This window comes from Rutidosis leptorrhynchoides, chromosome 9 (assembly GCF_046630445.1).
Source record: "Rutidosis leptorrhynchoides isolate AG116_Rl617_1_P2 chromosome 9, CSIRO_AGI_Rlap_v1, whole genome shotgun sequence".
In the NCBI taxonomy this organism is placed as follows: Eukaryota; Viridiplantae; Streptophyta; class Magnoliopsida; order Asterales; family Asteraceae; genus Rutidosis; species Rutidosis leptorrhynchoides.
In genome coordinates this window covers 278,686,910-278,704,811 of record NC_092341.1, presented here as the reverse complement: position 1 = coordinate 278,704,811, position 17,902 = coordinate 278,686,910, and the positions used below count along the sequence as shown (strand labels likewise).

General features: G+C 37.0%; 2 protein-coding genes across 3 annotated transcripts; one reads left to right on the top strand and one right to left on the bottom strand.

Moving 5' to 3' along the window:
* The first annotated feature begins 1,099 nt into the window (after positions 1–1,099).
* Positions 1,100–5,235, top strand: LOC139866244 (PI-PLC X domain-containing protein At5g67130). Its single transcript, XM_071854426.1, has 8 exons — positions 1,100–1,521; positions 1,644–1,766; positions 1,875–2,012; positions 2,144–2,242; positions 3,909–4,212; positions 4,318–4,541; positions 4,820–4,906; positions 4,994–5,235. The coding sequence occupies exons 1-8, from the start codon at positions 1,408–1,410 to the stop codon at positions 5,180–5,182; spliced, it is 1,278 nt and encodes a 425-aa protein (XP_071710527.1). The 5' UTR covers positions 1,100–1,407; the 3' UTR covers positions 5,183–5,235.
* A 1,315-nt stretch (positions 5,236–6,550) lies between these two features.
* Positions 6,551–9,193, bottom strand: LOC139866717 (CCA tRNA nucleotidyltransferase, mitochondrial-like). Of its 2 annotated transcripts, none has more exons than XM_071855008.1 (2): positions 9,112–9,193; positions 6,551–8,344 (listed from the first exon to the last, which is right to left on the bottom strand). In XM_071855008.1, exon 2 carries the CDS (start codon positions 8,338–8,340, stop codon positions 6,769–6,771), a length of 1,572 nt encoding a protein of 523 aa, XP_071711109.1. In that variant the 5' UTR covers positions 8,341–8,344; positions 9,112–9,193; the 3' UTR covers positions 6,551–6,768. The 2 variants fall into 2 exon arrangements, with proteins under 2 accessions (XP_071711109.1, XP_071711107.1); XM_071855006.1 differs by having other exon boundaries at positions 6,551–8,528; positions 9,112–9,158.
* Positions 9,194–17,902: the final 8,709 nt, after the last annotated feature.

The window sequence follows — 17,902 nt, the reverse complement described above, 5'->3', positions numbered from 1 at the left end:
AAAGTAAGAATGAAGCCCATTCGTCAGATCAACCGAAGGCTTATGTTTATTCGTCTAGAACGGGCAAATATGTTTGGTTCGAACAAGTGGACGCCAAACTTTTAAAACCAGGGTGAAAAGGTAAAAAGGCTTCTCGTGCGGCGGATAAATTTGATATTATTAGATCGTTTGTCATTTTTGTTGTTTTGTTTTTGCCGAGTGATGTTGCTCCGGTTGTTTTTTTTTTTTTTTTTTTTTTTTTTTTTTTTTTTTTTTTTTTGTAGTTTACGCTCTTTGTTCTCCTTTGTTTGTTGCTAGGATTTTGTTTGATTTTCCATTTGCGTGTTTAGACTTGACTTGCTCTTAGATAATTTGGTTAGGTCTCAAGTTCATTTGTACTCTCTCTAATTGCGTTGCTTATCGGTTTTGTAGTTCCTGGTTGGGGCTCTTTCATCCTTTGATGAAAATTTTATCGTTTTATACAAAGTTCGTTTTTCACCAAAATAAGAAAAGAATCATAATCCCTAGTAATATAGTACTCATATTATGTTTTTCATGATTTTCTGTATTTCTTCTTATTATAAATTGTTAAATTGTTAAAAGTGACAAGATAAAAGGTAAACGTGAAAGAATGAAATGTAGTAATGAATATCATATTAGAATCTGAAATTTAAAAATGATCATATAATATTCAAACAACTTATTAGTAGTTCTGCGGAAGTATCTATTAATCACTTAATCTCAAGTTTATTAATAGTTTCTATAAAATTGAAATTGCCTAATACTCATTTCGTCCGTAAATATGTTATTAGTGTCTTATACATAAATTTTGTAAATTATAACGTTTTGTTAATTTAAGAGTCATATATGACTTTTATCCTTTACTTTAGCCAATTTTTGAAAAAAAGTATGTATAAGTGAAAGTATATAAAAGAAAGTTTAATGTTAATTTTGAAAGTGCATATTTATTTATTTATTATTTTAAAAAAGTACAAATATAATTTGAATAAATAATGATATAATTTAATCTATCCAAGTGCTCCTTTCTATTTTCAAGATAGACATACATTTAATAATGTTTGTTGTCAAGTATAGCCCACCATTGTTATTCACCCTTCTACTCAACACATACAGACTCTGTGAGGTGTGAACACAACACATATTCTATGACCACATAACACAAGTTTTCACACCTTTATACACACAAATTCTACTCTACTAAGGAGTAGTATTTGCTCAAATTAAGTATAAAGATCACAACTTTACCAATCTTTTGTCTCATTTCTGATTCCTAATTCATTTCCATTAAAGAAAATTCCTTAGTCTTATTAAAAACTTTGCCTTTGCTTTTTCTTTTCTTTAATCACCCATTATCTATATCTTTCTGTTCTGCAAAATAGTAGTAAGGGTTTTGCAGAACAGCAGCTCATGAAGAAATCATTGTTTCCAATTCATGCAAATGACTATTTTAACCTTCTTATTCTCTTGATTTTAGCTACTCTTTTCATCACCACCTCTGCTTGCTCAAATGGAGATTGCCAGGTTTTTTCACTTTTCCTTTTTGTAAAGTCATGATTTCAATGTTCATTTTATGCATTGATTTGTTTAGATCTGTTTGATTTTATAATAATTGTATTATTGAATTGGTTGTGAAATGTGAGCAGATATTAGAATCATGCTCTGGAGCCACTGATTGTGCATCTGGTTTGTATTGTGGTAATTGCCCTGAGTTACAGAAAAATCAGCCCTTTTGCATTAGAGGTCAAGCAAATATCCCTACTGCCATTGTAAGTATCTCATTTCACAAGCAAAGTTTATTAATATATTTATTTTTAATTTAGTACTATTAATATTTGTTTTAGTAGTTGTTGATTAATGATTAAGTTTTTGGTCAGATAAATGGGTTGCCATTTAACAAATACACATGGCTTGTAACCCATAATGCATTTTCAATTGTGGATGCTCCCCTTTTGACTGGACCTCAAAGGATCACTTTTTATAATCAAGAAGATACTGTTACCAACCAATTAAGAGTATGTTCCAATTACTCAATCACTGATTAATCTTATTTACTTCAATTTTGGTTATTAATATCTTGAATATATGATAATAACATTTATAGTTATTTATTTAGTGTTTTTTTATTTTGATTGATTGATGTTAGAACGGGGTTAGAGGCTTGATGTTGGATATGTATGATTTTGACAATGATATCTGGCTTTGCCACTCATTCCGTGGCCAGTGTTACAACATCACCGCCTTTGTAAGTGTCATTTTCCCCCTTCTATGTGTGTATCGTATATTTGCTCATGTCCCATTTGTTTCCATTCCAAAATGATGGAATTTAGGTCAAGAGGGATACATTATAAACTTCAAATGATCAGAGCTACCGAATGAATATACACCAGATACAGGCAATAAGTGGAAATTGCCCTAAAGGTTAACAAAAACAATCCAAACAAACAAACACATAGTTAACTACACGTTCCCGCTTCTTGTTTATTCGGAAAAATAGCATAGATCACAAAATAGTTTACCACCTCAAAAGTAGTGACCCTTTCAAATTAGTTCCCTCGCATATACAAGCTTTTCTACTAGGCCGGATGAAGATAAAATAATTTATTCTTGGTTTTTCTTTTTCGTTAAAAAGATGCAATTTCGTGGTCTACATCTTACAAAATTTAATCCAATTTAACAGCTCAAAAATGTATCCCGAGATTATACATAAATCAATAAAAGTTAACAAGTCTACTTTTCCACGGTGACTAATGAGATTATACTATGGAGATGCATAATGTAACTACTGTGAAATTCATGTAATCACTGGAAAGGTAATCTTTTTAACTTTTATTTATTTCTTATTTATAATCTCAGTAGTTACACTTCTGAACAGTTGAATTGGATTTAATTTTGTATGATATAGACCATGAAATTGCCTCCTTTTTGTCGAAAAAGAAACCAAGATTTATACGTTTTATTGGCGTACGAGGTAATAGACCAAACTTGTATATGCGAGGGAGCTAATTGGAGAGGCCCCACTACCTTTGAGGTAGTGAACTAATTTGAGATCCATGTTTTATTTTGAACACACAAGAAGCAAATTGGAGAGGCCCCACTACACTGTATTTGTTTTTTTGTTTTGTTTTTGTTAACATTTAGAGCAATTTCTACTTCTTGTCTGTATTTGGTGTATATCAATGTGAGGAAGTTGGAGATTGATAATGTATCCGGTGAGATATATGTGTGTGTGTGTGTGCGCGCGCGTGGATCTCTTAAGTGGTTATGTGATATTGAATATTTATATATACTTAGCTTTGATACAACAAGGTTTATGAGATGGAGCTTAAATTTGTTTTCCTTGCTTGAATAGAATTGGGTATCTAAGTAGTTTTACTCTTACCACAAAATGATCAATTTTGTCATAACAAGTGTCAAACTACTCATTGACCATAAATAAGCCGTTATTATAAGCTAAAGTAAACTATACACTAGATATTGTATTATTGTTAATTGCAACATGATTTCCCCACAATACAATAACTATATTTGCAATGCACAATCGAAAACCCTTGAGTTTTATAACCTTTATCACTAGTTAAAAAATTTCGGAGTTATATTTGGAATACATATATGACATCAGAAGTCTAAACCACACGTCTAATTTGTTGCAAAATGTTGATAACCAGCAACCCAAACCGGCCCACAATCAACATTCTATCTATAATATGGGCGTACCTAACTCACCCAATGGTTGTGGCTATAAGAGGTCTCAAGGCTTGAACCCATGACCTTGTACTATTTGTGGTAACGCCCCCACCTATTTCCAACTGAGCTACGCGCCGTTGGCAAAACCGCACGTCTAATTTTAACATTACTTGGTGTTTCTACACTAGTTACTAACGTGCTAAGTACTCGTATATTCTGTGTAGCAACCTGCAATTAACACATTGAGGGAAGTGGAGGCTTTTTTGAGTTCAAACCCAACCGAGATTGTAACGATTATAATCGAGGATTACGTACATACGACTAAAGCAATGACTAAGTTATTCACCGACGCTGGTTTGGACAAGTACTGGTTTCCGGTTACCAAGATGCCGAAAAAAGGAGAGGATTGGCCCACCGTCACCGATATGGCCCAACAAAATCACCGATTATTGGTTTTCACTTCGGATTCTTCAAAAGAAGTTACCGAAGGTATCGCTTATCAATGGAGATACATGGTAGAAAATGAACGTAAGTAAATATACACCCTTTATAAAAGTTATTATAACTTATATTTTTACCGGGACAAATTTGATGTTGATAGCTTAAATTGAGATGATTTGAGTTGTGTTTTAGCCGGGGATCCTGGAATACAACAAGGGTCGTGTCCAAATAGAAAAGAATCAAAGCCGCTTACGTCAAAAAGTGCGTCGCTTTTTCTTCAAAACTACTTCCCAACGATGCCCGTACAAGCCGACGCGTGCAAAGAACATTCGACTCCTTTGATGTCTATGGTCGACACTTGCTACAAGTCGGCTGGGAATACGATGCCCAACTTCTTGGCCGTCAACTTCTATATGGTATTCACACTTTCTTTTCTAGTTTTTTATTAAACGTTGCGGAACTCGGAATTACTCGGCCAGTACTCGGTCAAAATTAGTCAAAATTGACCAAAACTCTTGATTACTCAAAAAATGGGTCAAATTCGGTCAAAAATAACTCAAATTCGGTCAAAAATGAGTCAAAGTTGGTCAACATCTGAGTAGTCCCCGAGTTGTCAAGTACTCTCTGAAAAGTCCTAACCGTATATTGGTAAATTGTATACGGTCACGAGGCCATTTCTGTATGGTTTTGACAGAGAAGTGATGGAGGAGGTGTTTTTGATGCGTTGGATAGAATGAATGGCCAAACGTTATGCGGGTGTGTTTCAGTCACTGCTTGCCAGGTTTGTCTTCAATTAATTTATTTACTAGCTTAATAGTTAAATAAATTCTATTTTCTGAGATTGATTGACACTGTTGTTAATTTGCAGGCTGGGGCACCTTTTGGAGCTTGCAGAAACAACGGTGTCGCTAATTCCACGTCACCAACGGGTCCTTCAGGAAGTTTTTCAGGAACGGTACAACTGACAGGATCTGCTTCGAGAATAAATGTTAAAAGTTTATTGGTCATCTATGGATTTCAATTTTTGCTGTTATTGTGGGTATTGTATTTGAAGTAGATGTATATTTGAACATATAGAATGACTTTATTGAGGCTTTGCTCTTATATTAATTTAAACTTACAGTAGATTAATATACTTAACGCCCACTTTACATTGTGAAATGTCAAGTATTGAATTGAGATCAAGAATATGACCAGCTTATAATTCAGGTATGTTATATGTGATGTTATTATATGTTGCTAAGATGCATCTTAATGCTCCTTAGATATGCGTAAACTATTGCATACTCTGATGATTGTCTCATTTGGTTTTGCAGTTTTTTGGTATTTAACTCTACCTTCCTTCTTTAAGAATTTTGTGATATACATATATATTCTAGAGTAAATTACGCTAATCATCCCCGCAACTCACACTAAATTACACCGATAATACACGGCGGTGGTCTTTGCCGCTAACTTTCGTTAAATTAGGGGAATTGAGAATTTGAAGTGGGTGTAAATTATAAGTGTAAGAGAATTTAATGAATAATGTTTGGTGGGTATTTTAGAGGAATTGGACTCTTAAGTGTGGGTCAAAAATATTCATGAGAATGGAGATGAAGATGAAAGAAACACAAGGGTGACAATGATATATAAGAAAATTTCAATCTTCTACTTAGGTTTCTGGCTATGGTTTCTTGGAGTTTATGTGGGGTGGAGTGGGGTTCTTTATGAAAGTCGGTAATTCTCAATACGTATTTGACGAGAGATGCATTGAGAAGGACTAACTCAGGTTTTAGTAACTTGCATATCATAAGGAATTCGAACAGCAGCTTCAAATACAGTAGTAGGGAGTATCCTTTACGGTACCTCAATATCCACTGGTTTACTTACTTGAGGCTCTAGTATTCCAGGTTCCAGAAATTCTCTTAGGAGGAAGAATGGGGAATAAAAAGACTATATTACCCTTCACATGCTAAATTTAACTAAAGTTAGTGGAGGACTACGACCGTGCAATCCTTATATAATCGGGATGATTAGTATAATTATTGAAAGATAATGATTATCAGTATAATTTAAGATAAAGCACGGGGACCATCAGTGTAATTTACTCTATATCACTTTACATAGACTTATGGCTTGTTTTTCTTTGATGAAAAAACGTAATAACATTGAACGAATCCGAAGATCAAGTACAACCATCAAAAAGGATATCCGAACATACCCAAAAAACGAGCAAAAAAACTACAAACTTAAATCAATGCTCCAGCTAACATGGAGGATCAACAAATGACTAGGAAAGTAATAACATGCCTAACACGCTAACATAGAAAAACCTAAGTATCAAATGTGCACTAAAAGCAGTAAATCAAACAAACGATACAATAAAAGCGACAAAGAGTTGTTTTGTGCACTTTTGACAGCAAAAACTTCATGTTTATCACATTTTTTCACTTTCCCATATATCATATTTCCCAACTTTCACAAATCCTTCTACAATACTTTCATACTTCATCAAAATTAAAAGAGAACTAGTAATAAGAAAGATTCGAATACATGCAAAAACAGTAAAAGATCAACATTTCTATGCATTTTAATGGTGGAACTACAATTAAGCCTGCAACTATATTTCTACTCACCACTGCGAAAAGCTACAAAATAGCCTCATTCGTTCGTTTTAGCACGTTTAGATTGCATTTGGCTTGTCATCCAATCAACACATTCGTCAACACTTCCCGAAGGATAGGCAAGCTGCCATTGAACCAGTTTTCGTTGCCATAAGCTAACAATCGGACCACCTTTACCAAGTTCCAAAAGCCTAATTATATCCTTTCCGTTAACCAACGGTTTAACATCCCACACTTTCTCCAAACCCAAATTCAAGATTTCTTGCTCAACTTCCTTAAACACTTCCCGTCTTTTATCTAAATCGCCCACAATAAACTCACCACAAGAATCATTCTTATACAAAAGTGTCGCTATCATCAATGCAGCCCTCCAAAAATCCTTAATTTCCCTCATAAGCAAACCTAACAAGATCCGTTTTTTCAACAATACGGGGACATCGATAAACTCTGTTTCCCAGCTGACATCGCAAGTTTGCAAATCTTCTTCACTGGACAATACGAAAGGGATCAAGGACAAAAACTTTTCAACTGCATTGTGCAGCCTCATGACATCATCAGCATCACTAGCTTTCAACTTGAGGGAATTTCTAAATATGTAGTTCACAACGGGTACCGTTTTCTTTTTGTTATCGATGTAAACAGTTTTACTAAGTGGAATGAACAACGAAGCATACAAACACAGCCTCCTCTGTTCATCACTGGAAGTACATTCAATATCACACATCTGTTTCCAAGCAGTATTCATAAAGTCAACACAATCCTTATCGTGTTGACCCGATGTTACCGGGTCACAATTCGGGGGTGGGGTGAAAACGACCCAAAACAAACCTAACTCCTGAATATAAGCCATGGCTTTAACTGGTTGGTTACCACTTACCATAAGATCAACTTCATGACCAATTCGTTCTCTGCTAATTTTATCAGAAATGGCAGATTTCACATCTTTGTCTGCAGCTGCAATCTTTAATTCTTCCACCATTTTAAACTCGAACCGTGCACTAAACCGAATCGCTCTCAAAACTCTTAACGGGTCATCCAAAAAAGTTTCTTTTGGTGGTAACGGGGTAACAATTTTTCCAGATTTCAAATCATCTAACCCTCGTTTTGTAAAATCTTCAACTGAGAATGTATTAATGTTATAAAACAAACTGTTAATAGTCAAATCCCTTCTATACGCATCTTGTTCTGCAGAACCAAATTTCATAGTTGGAATTCGGCTATTTTCAGTGTAATCTTCAGATCTTAAATTCACAAAATCAATCCAAACATCAAAAAGACGCATTCTTGCAGTTTCCAAATGCTTTGATTGATCAGGATTACTCTGTATAACACCAATTCCTTGTGTTTCTTCACCTGTAGATACCAAGTACTCGTTTATCTTCTCACAAAATTCTCGTCCCAACATATCATCAAGAGCAATATCGATATCATAACATTCTTTCCCTAAAAGCTTGTCGCGGACCCACCCACCCGCAACACGAAGTGTTGTTTCAAGGCAAAAATGATGAACAACTTTACGCAACCGATCAAATATCAGCTTTTCCTTTTCAGTTAGATCAATCTTTTCCTTCACCATTAATGATGACAAACCTCCATTTGTGTTTGACATTGCTCTGCAACACCGGTACAACACCTTAGTTCTTGAAAATAGAAATAAAGGGTTATTCAATTTAACGGTGCTTTTGCGAACAGGAATGAGGGGCTTCCCAGTGATGGTTGGTGTCAAAGTCAACCCATAAAACCATCTTAATTGCATTAATTTGTCACTAATCCTAGCCATACCCACAGCACATTTGACTGCAAACATTCATTGGGGAGAAAACTATCACTATATAAGTAATATAAACAGTCATTCAAAGTATTTTTTTCTTTTTCTTTTCAAAATCAACGTATTAGCATCTTTTACCCGATATTGTTATAGTATTATTATTTTATTCCTCTCCTTTGTTTGCTAATCATGTTCTGATGAAGTTTTAATTATATTGACATTGTATATCATATCTATATCAGTTTTACACCATTATCTAGACAAGATAGGGCCTTAGAGAACCAATAACTATATAATTGAAAACATAATATATTCGTATTATGTAAATTAGGGTTTATACAAAGCAGTATGTTTCTAGTGCAAGGGTTTAATGAAAAACTGAATACGTAAACAGCAGTAGGTTTTCAAATGCACTGAACTGACTGCTATCAGAACAACGACATTAACTGTTAATTTAGAACAATAGGCAATCAGGGAGAACCCTAATTGTTCAAAAACAGGGAGAAATTAAAACAAGTACGATAATACGTACAAATATACATATATATATATAAATATAAATGAATATATATATGTATATGTATAAAGGGAGAAAGAGAGAGAGGCAGAAACCTATAATCGGAGATTGGCAGTAGAGAGCAGACGACGGTTCGCTGATGGAGATAGCCGAATCTTTTAACCTAACCAGGAGTTTTGGGGGTTATTATAAATTTTATACTCCGTAATTACTTTTAACCTACTTTTTCGTACGTAAAATTACCTTTTTTTTTTCTTTAAAAAAAAAAAAAAAAAGTACATAGATAGTACCTGTGTGTTTTACAACATATTTCACCTTGAATTCACGTGTTTCTATTTTAACCTGAGTGATCCCTGTGATTCACAATTGTTATAAGGCTGATCCTTACATCCAACGGACATTTAGTTGGTACGTTAAGTCACAACACGTGATCAACACGTGGGGTTATTATCGTCTTTTACCATCTATCACGCGGCCCCTTTATAACATCTTATCCCCACCACAAAACCCTTAACGTAATTTTCACTTTACGAATTGTAGGGTTACGATCAAACAAATTCTTAGTTCAAACTTATGGTTTTATCTTCAACAACATCAAAGCGATTGAATTTGCAAGAATGTCTGCGAGATACTATACGATACGAACTTGCCTCGATCGTTTAAATTTGGAAGTAATATACGGTAGGTATTTATTAACAATAATTCTTGATTATCTGATTAAAACAACAAGAAATATAATTTATGTTTGTTTACTGATTGTGGAGCTGATTTTTCTGATTTGTTTACAATAAAACTACCTCATGGAGGTGTTTTTTCTGGTCCTCCAAACGTAAGGTATAAGAACGGTTACATTACACATGTTGATGATTTGAACAAAGATAAGTTTGTATGTTTGAGTTTCGTGAAATTATGAAAGATTTAGGATTTCGTGGTTTCCAAAGTATGACTAACCATGTTTCAAAACCAGGTTTTACAATTGAAAATGGCTTAGAACCACTGCTCTCTGACAATGATTTCAGACATTTTCAAAACTACTTAGGTTAACATAAACAAATAAGTATCTACAATAAGCATGTTGCTCAAGATAGACAGTTTGTCAATGTTGAAGAGTTAGTTAATCAAAATGATAATGGAGTTATTGTGGATGTTGGGAGTCAGAATGAAAATGTTGCTATTGTATATGATCAGAATGAAAATGTTGTTAGTATTATAGTTGATCGGGAGTCAGAGAGAAAATGCTGCTAGTGTTATAGTTGATCAGAATGTTGGGAGTCAGAATGTACTTTGATTTCAATTTGAAGCTTAAAAAGGATTTGAATTTGAAAAATAGTTACACTGTACTCGGTTAGTTTCTTGGCTTGTCCTCAAGTTCACGAGCTACTTAAGAAGAGATCCCATTACTTCCTCGTGCCTTTTTCCATATTTTCACATTTCATCTGACTTCCTCGTGCCTTTTTCCATATTTTCACATTTCATCTGTAGCTTTAGGTCTCATGTTTGTTTATGTCTTCTCGAGTTGTACAATATTGAATTGTTCGTGTCAAGGGGCTCTCTTGAGTTTCCTACATTTTGTAATATTCGGTTTGTTTCTTAATAAAATTTTTGATCTTTCAAAAAAAAAAAAAAGTAAGCAAGACTTCACATGCTAACTTCTTTAAGAAATTTAAAGTTACAAAGTCTTATTGGAGACCTTCGTTTTCACGGGTTGTTGTTGAAACTGACTCCTCCATTTGGCGTTGTCCTTATAGGTTGAACTGTTAATGCCTTCGATTAGAGATATCACAATGCCATAAGATGGACTGAAGTTTCACCTCATCGAGCATGATGATGTGGCCCCACTGTATAGAAAATGACCTCAATTAGTTCCCAACACTCAGTCAAATGAAAACAATAAAGAAATTATAACACGATTTATATGTGGAAACTCCAAAATTTGAGGAACAAAATGGGACTCCAAAGAGAGAAATTCACTTTATAAAAAATTGTTACAATCACATAGACTACATAGATCGTTTACCAATTATCGTTTCAAACAAATGTAAAAAAGCAATCGGTAATTCAAATTTAAGTAAAAGAATGTTATTCCACCATACATAAGACATTCAATTTAAGAAAAAAGAGGATAGTCTGAATCATAAAGTACACAATCATAATTTATAACCAAAAGTGCGTGCGTACGTGACAAATGAGAATATTCGATGCCAACAACTTGCCTTTCAAAAAATAAATATTAAATAAACTAGAAAATTATATGTAATATGGAAATAATTAATAATCACTACCATAGTACCATGTACTAAATATAGATGATAAAAACGTAACTATAATATGAAAATGACACTCCCCATAGCAACGCGCATTCGGACCATTCTCTAGTGAAATACTAAAAGATCATTGATCTTGGTGTATCCAGATGACTTTTCTAGCTATAAGGTTGTATGTAAATCATTGAATAGAGCGATCACATATTCATTCATAGATTATTATATATTCTCGTGGTAACAACGCGTGTGAGTCATTAAGAAAAAATATACACCTAAATTAATTCGATTCTCACGCTTAATTTACCAATGAGTTGTCACCCGGTCCACAGGTCGTATTATGCGCTTGATTTTTATAATTTTCAGTATTCACATACTCGATTTACAAAAATCACTTCCAAATATCATAGACTTAACTCTTAAGGGTCCAAATCCACTCCCAAACTAATTTATTTTAAAATGTCAAAATATTTCTTTCCAAATAATTCATACTAAACACGTCTTATTTAAATTGTCATTTGCAACTAACATTCGATTAAAATTTCGAAACAAGAAAAGAGACCAGAAGATGAAGATGTCATCCACCAGATTCTTTGCTCTTCTTCTAGTTCTTACAATCGCTTTCTCTTGTTCAACCAATGCATTACGCATACATACCATAGGTACGTAAAATGTATCGTATAATACGCTTAACAATCTGACATGTCGTCTGGAATAGAAAATAATAATATTAACAATTTATTTATTATTAAATATTTAATATTTATTAATATTAGCAACGGACGACTTTTCCTTGGTATTGACATAGAAAAGTCAATGTCGGTCCCACATTCATCTTATGGATGTCCGAACGACATGTTTTTGGACGACATGTCTTCTATATAAGCGTGTTAACTGTATGAGTATTTACAGGACAACCAAGAATAGATCAAGATCAAGACTGCACAACAACATGTTGCAAAGATGTAGATTGTGATGTGTTTTGCACGAAACCGGGAAGTAGTCATCCGGGTTATGGAATTTGTATGCCCCTTGAAACTTGTGGTAGCGGGGGAGTATGTTGTTGCATAGCGTGAGGCAACGTTATTAAGACGTGTTATTATTAAACTTCTTTTTAAATTATTATTATTATTTTTTATTTTTCGGTAATAGCAGGGAAATTTTTTATGAGGGTACCAATTGGCAATTGATACGTATTGTGTAAACTTAATTAATATGATATCACTATTAGTTTACTGTGTGTCTGTTACTAATGTTTCATGATGTAGCAATTGAATAGATTACTACGTTGTTTGACACATCAATCTTCACAAAGGGCGTAATGTCGATCGAATACATACAATATGTTACGGAGTACTTAATAAATTTAATTCAAAGAATAGACAACATAATAAGACCGGCCACTTGTATTCCAACGTTAAAATGAAAATTTGATGACAGTTGGCAAAATTAACGCCCTCTAACATCACTAACGGAGCGTTAGTATCGACTGTCGGATTTCTTATGAAAAAAGGTGTTAATTTTTTACACCCAATGATAATATGACATTATTTTTTTTATCCAATTTCCAATAATATTTCATCATAATCATTAAAAAAATTAACTCCCAGTAAAAACTCATTTTTCCTCTAAAAACATCAAATTTGACTTCACGTCACAATAAGGTATATATCAAGGTATGTATATATCACAGAGGTATGCTAATGTAATGCATTTCCACGTACTAATTTTTTTTATTATATGTAGAACGTCGTGCTAATCCCAAAAAAATAAAGAATTGGTGATATATAATTAGATGTGCAGAAATGATGAAGTTAAGGTGAATGTTTGTTAAGAACCCAAAGTACTCCGATAGTCAATGGACATGTTTGACAACCTTGACTAGTTTAGTTTTATTTCCTAGGAAAAATAACAAAACTTTTACAATTATTTAGGAGTTCATCAACTCACAAAAAAAGTGTTGGAAAAATTTGTAAAAAATTGTGTTTTTACCAACTTTGGACACTAATTAATATATGATAAGAGTAGTCAATATTAATGATGATTTAGTGAGTTTTGTAGCCTCTAGTGAGGGCTTTACAACGAACTAAGATGTGTTCAAAATGGACTAAATGTGAATGAGATATCGAGTCTCAAAGTTGTGCATTTAGTGCAAATTCCATAAGGCTTTTAAGATAATTCCAAACTGGAAGTAGTTGGAAACTAAATGATTGAGCTTCTACTATAAATAAGTCCTATGGGTATGAAGAAAGACACACCACAAATGGAAACTGATCATGCATATTTTTACCGTGGGGTTTAATATGCCTGCTCAATACATAAGGAGGGGTTTAAGGATCTTAGAACGTGGCTCTCCGGTCCGGCTACTGTGAATAACCCTGGCCGACATGATGATGTCGGCGGGGTGGCCAAGTGATTAAGTCCACCTCTGATAACGGTCGTCGATCAAGAGGCCCCAAATAAGGTCGTAGGTACTAGCTTACGAAAGACTAACCCGTTAACCTTGGAGAGATACTGAATGATGCTGTTTTGCGTAATGTATCTCGTGTGTGATAGTTACGTAATATGCCGTGTCTGGTAAATGATGATTAGGGTTGTATTTATAGGCAAACCCTAATTCTAGAACCGTCCCAGATCACGTTAATCTCATCCATAACTGACTCCCCCGAATCACGGATATAATTATGGAAAAGACATTTACTTGACAGCTAAGCAACCGCCGTACCGGGAACAAAGGAATCAGATACAATCCGCATACCGCATGCATATGAGGTGCGCATACGCACACTATTAAGCGCCCGCATGCATATGAGGTGCGCATGCGGGTTGCGGTATCATTATGTCCCCCCCAGTTTGATGTTATATGGCACGAGGCGTATGATATCAAACTATTAAGCGAAAGAAAAAACAAGAAAACGGCTAGCATTTAATATTCCGCGTGCGCCTCGATGCCATTAAATGCCTGTCACAATCGCAGAAGCCCATTCGGCGGACATGACATAAAGTGACAGTGTGTCAGGCGCGTGCCAACCACGCGCGTACATGTAATCATACCCAACTGGCATCCACGCGCATAAATAAAGTGCTGGCCGTCGATTGCGTAACACGTGTACAGCCACGATCACACCACTCCATCCCATGACTCCCAATCTTCCCTATAAATACCCCATTTTGCAGCTCATTTCCACTTTCCTACTTCAAGCTTCCTCGTTACGCTGCCAATTTGAATTCCGATCAAAAATCAAACATTCCGGCCACCATTTAAAGGTTAGTATTCATCCGATTACTCCTAGAAAATGACTAAAGCTAACGAGACGTATGTAGATAGCGTAGAGTCTGTTATAGAGCATAAGCACATAGATTACTTAGTGAAACAGTATCCTCCCTTAGCCAAGTACAATCCGGTGCCACCTCTACCCCATCAGCGTGCTCACGAGCCACCGGAGAAGAAAGTGGCCATCTATGAACATGCGTTCAAGCATGGTAACTTTAGGGTTCCTCCCTCTGACTTCTTCTTAGGCGTATTAGATCACTTCAGAGTGGGATTAGGGCAACTACACCCGTATGCCATAGGCAAAATAGTTCTGTTTGAAATGTGGTGCGCCGCAATCGACAGGGTACCGTTGGTTAAAGTTTTCTGTCATCTATACCGCCTAGCCAATCACCACAAATCCTGGTTCACCTTCTTCGCCCGACAAAATTTCACCAAAACCCCAAAGTCGAATGCGGGTAACTGGAAAGAAACTTTCTTTTTCATTGACCAAACTATAGTTGGTACCGCTTTTCCGCAAACGCTTATATGGTGCGAGAAGGTGGAAAAGGATGTGAACAAAACCCCGGTCCTTGATGACGAGGAAACAAAGATGTTAGCGGAGTGCGCTAACGCAAAGCTGGTGCACCGGTCATACGGGAACGTGATGTTGTGGCTAGGGAAGATATCCGCACACTGGCCATGGGAGGATGTGCGTCCAGCCATAGTCGGACCGGATGGAAAGGGTAGGAATAGTATAATCACGTACTAACAGTTTGCTATTTATGTGTTCTAACGCATGCGTGCATGTTTGCAGAGATGAAGATGAAGAGAGTACTGACTGCGGAGGAGATTGCGGGCATCGCCTTCCTCAAATAGAATGTGAACCAGCCGTTAGAGCAGGAGAAGACTGGCGAGAATGCACCTGCCACCTCCGGCAATAAGCGCAAGGCCGCCGAAGCCTCCCAATCCCAACAGAAGAAGAAGAAACTCACTCCCAAACAGAGGGAGGACAAGCGGAACGATAACTTCGTTCCCATCGAACCCCGTTCTGCGGATCTACCTCCCCCATCCTCTGGTAAGAGTTCAGCTTTCGCGCATACCGCATATTGAAGTTTGCATTTACATAACCACTTATTAACACGCAGGGCATGCGGAAGAAACTCATCACACCCCACCGCGGGTCAATCCGGACCTCGAAGCTACTGCCGAGTCAAAGGATAAGACGATACACCTGGACTCTGAGTCCACACCAACCCCGCCGTACGGTAGCTTCCGATTGGCAAACCTGGCGCAGCTCACCCAGACATCGGCGGAAAACGCCGCAGAGCAGTCCGCCTTCCTCCAACAAATCTTCCCGGCTGAGTTCCGCAACCAACTAGCCGCACTGCCTTTTAATCAGGCGCTCAACGCCTTCGTCCAAAACGGCCTTGTCTTTTTTGGCATGGTTGCAGATCAAGCCCGCTGTTCGACTAACTTGTATCAAGTGGCCTTGCGGAAAGAAACAGAGCTAGGGCTGCTGCAAGCGGGGGTTGATCAGGTGAAGAAAGACAGGGACGCCGCAGAAGAAGCGCGCAAGGCGGTGGAGTTAACCGCGGCGGAAACCAAAACTGCACTGATTGAAGAGAGAAAGAAAAACCGCGAGCTGGTTGGTGCGGTTGACCAGTCCAAGGGGGAGGCGGAGCGTCTGCGGGTGGAGCTGGAAAGGGTGACGAGGGAAAGGGATGACGCGGTAACCAACCGCGAGCTGGCAGAGGCGGATCTAGCGAAGCTGCGCACCGCACTCCCTACCATTGCGCAAAAGGTGATGGACTCAGAGCCTGTGTCCGACAAGTTCAATGCCTACGTTGATGCGGTCAGGGACCATGAAATCAACAAGGCTGTGCAGGAGGTAATCCAAGCTTGCGGTCTAACACCGCCGTTCCCCGACATCGTTCGAAAGAAGCTAAAAGAGGGAACGACTGCAGCGTTAATGGAGGCGGAAGAAGCCATCAAGTCCATCCCTATCCCCCTAATCAACGCATTCGCTGCGGACCCGAACATGTCGATCGATGGGTTTTTAAAGGAGGATTATTAGTTTGTGTTGGATTGCGCCGTAAGTCCTATGCTTAGGCAGGTATTTGTATTTTTGCAGCCCTAAGTCCCGTGTTGGGCAGGCGTTACAAACAATTACCTCTTATGTAACAACTTAATTTGATGTATATATATTCCTGATATGCATGCGTAGCGTGTTTATTTGTTTATATATCGCGAATCAAAACAAAAGGTGAACCGCATGCCCATGCGCATAGTTAACCAAAACTCATGCGTATGCGGGTATTACTGCGTAAAATAAACCAATACTTTAACAATTACCCTTTAATAATTTAGACTCTAAAGCTACTACGTTATCGCTTTGTCATGTACTAGAGGTGCACTATAGCTGTATGGTAAGCAACGCAACTAAAAACAAACCAATGTTTTTATGCTTTGAGTTCCTCAAGCAAACCAATGCGAGAGTAATTACGCACAAGCAAACCAATGCTTGTAATTTTTTAAGTCGACTTTGCAGCCATCTAGTCTGCGTGGCGCTTGGCTAGGGGAAAACTAATTCCCTTTGCCTGCCGTTAGCGTCTAGCCTTGTAACCAAACAGGCTTCTGCCACACGGGGGCTAGAGGACACCCCTTAAGTAGGCAGGAACCGCATACAAAAAAGATTTAAACAACAAAAGTATGCGCGAGTAAATATTTAATTGGCATTAATCACAATTACAACCGCGACACATCCAAACGGACGGAAATTACATAGAAAAAATAATGTGCTACAATAAACTGGAGTGATCAGGTCCACCTAGCTACATATAACATTTTTTCAATAACGTCGCATGCCAAGTGCGTTTCACAGGTTTTCCATCTAATGTCTCGAGATGGTACGCCCCGGTATTGTTTGCCTTCGCTACCCTGTATGGACCTTCCCAACGGGGGCCCAGTTTCCCAGTATCCTCCGCATGACTTGCGTCGTTCTGACGCCAAACCAAGTCACCGCACTTGTAAGAGCGCGAACGCACATGCTGATTATAGTACTTTGCAATTTTTTGCTTGTTATTTGCTTCGTTGACAGCCGCAGAGAGTCTGCGCTCTTCCAGCAAATTAAGATTTTTCCGCAAAGCTTCAGAGTTATTTTGCTCATCAAAATTTTGTATGCGGAACGTTGGTACCCCAATTTCTGCGAGTACAACAGCTTCTGATCCATAGACCAAACTGAACGGGGTCTCACCAGTGCTTGCTTTGGGTGTTGTTCTATGCGCCCATAAAACCTTCGGTAGTTCATCCACCCAACCAACGCGACCATGACCCAACCTAGCTTTGATTCCAGCTACTATATCCCGGTTGGTG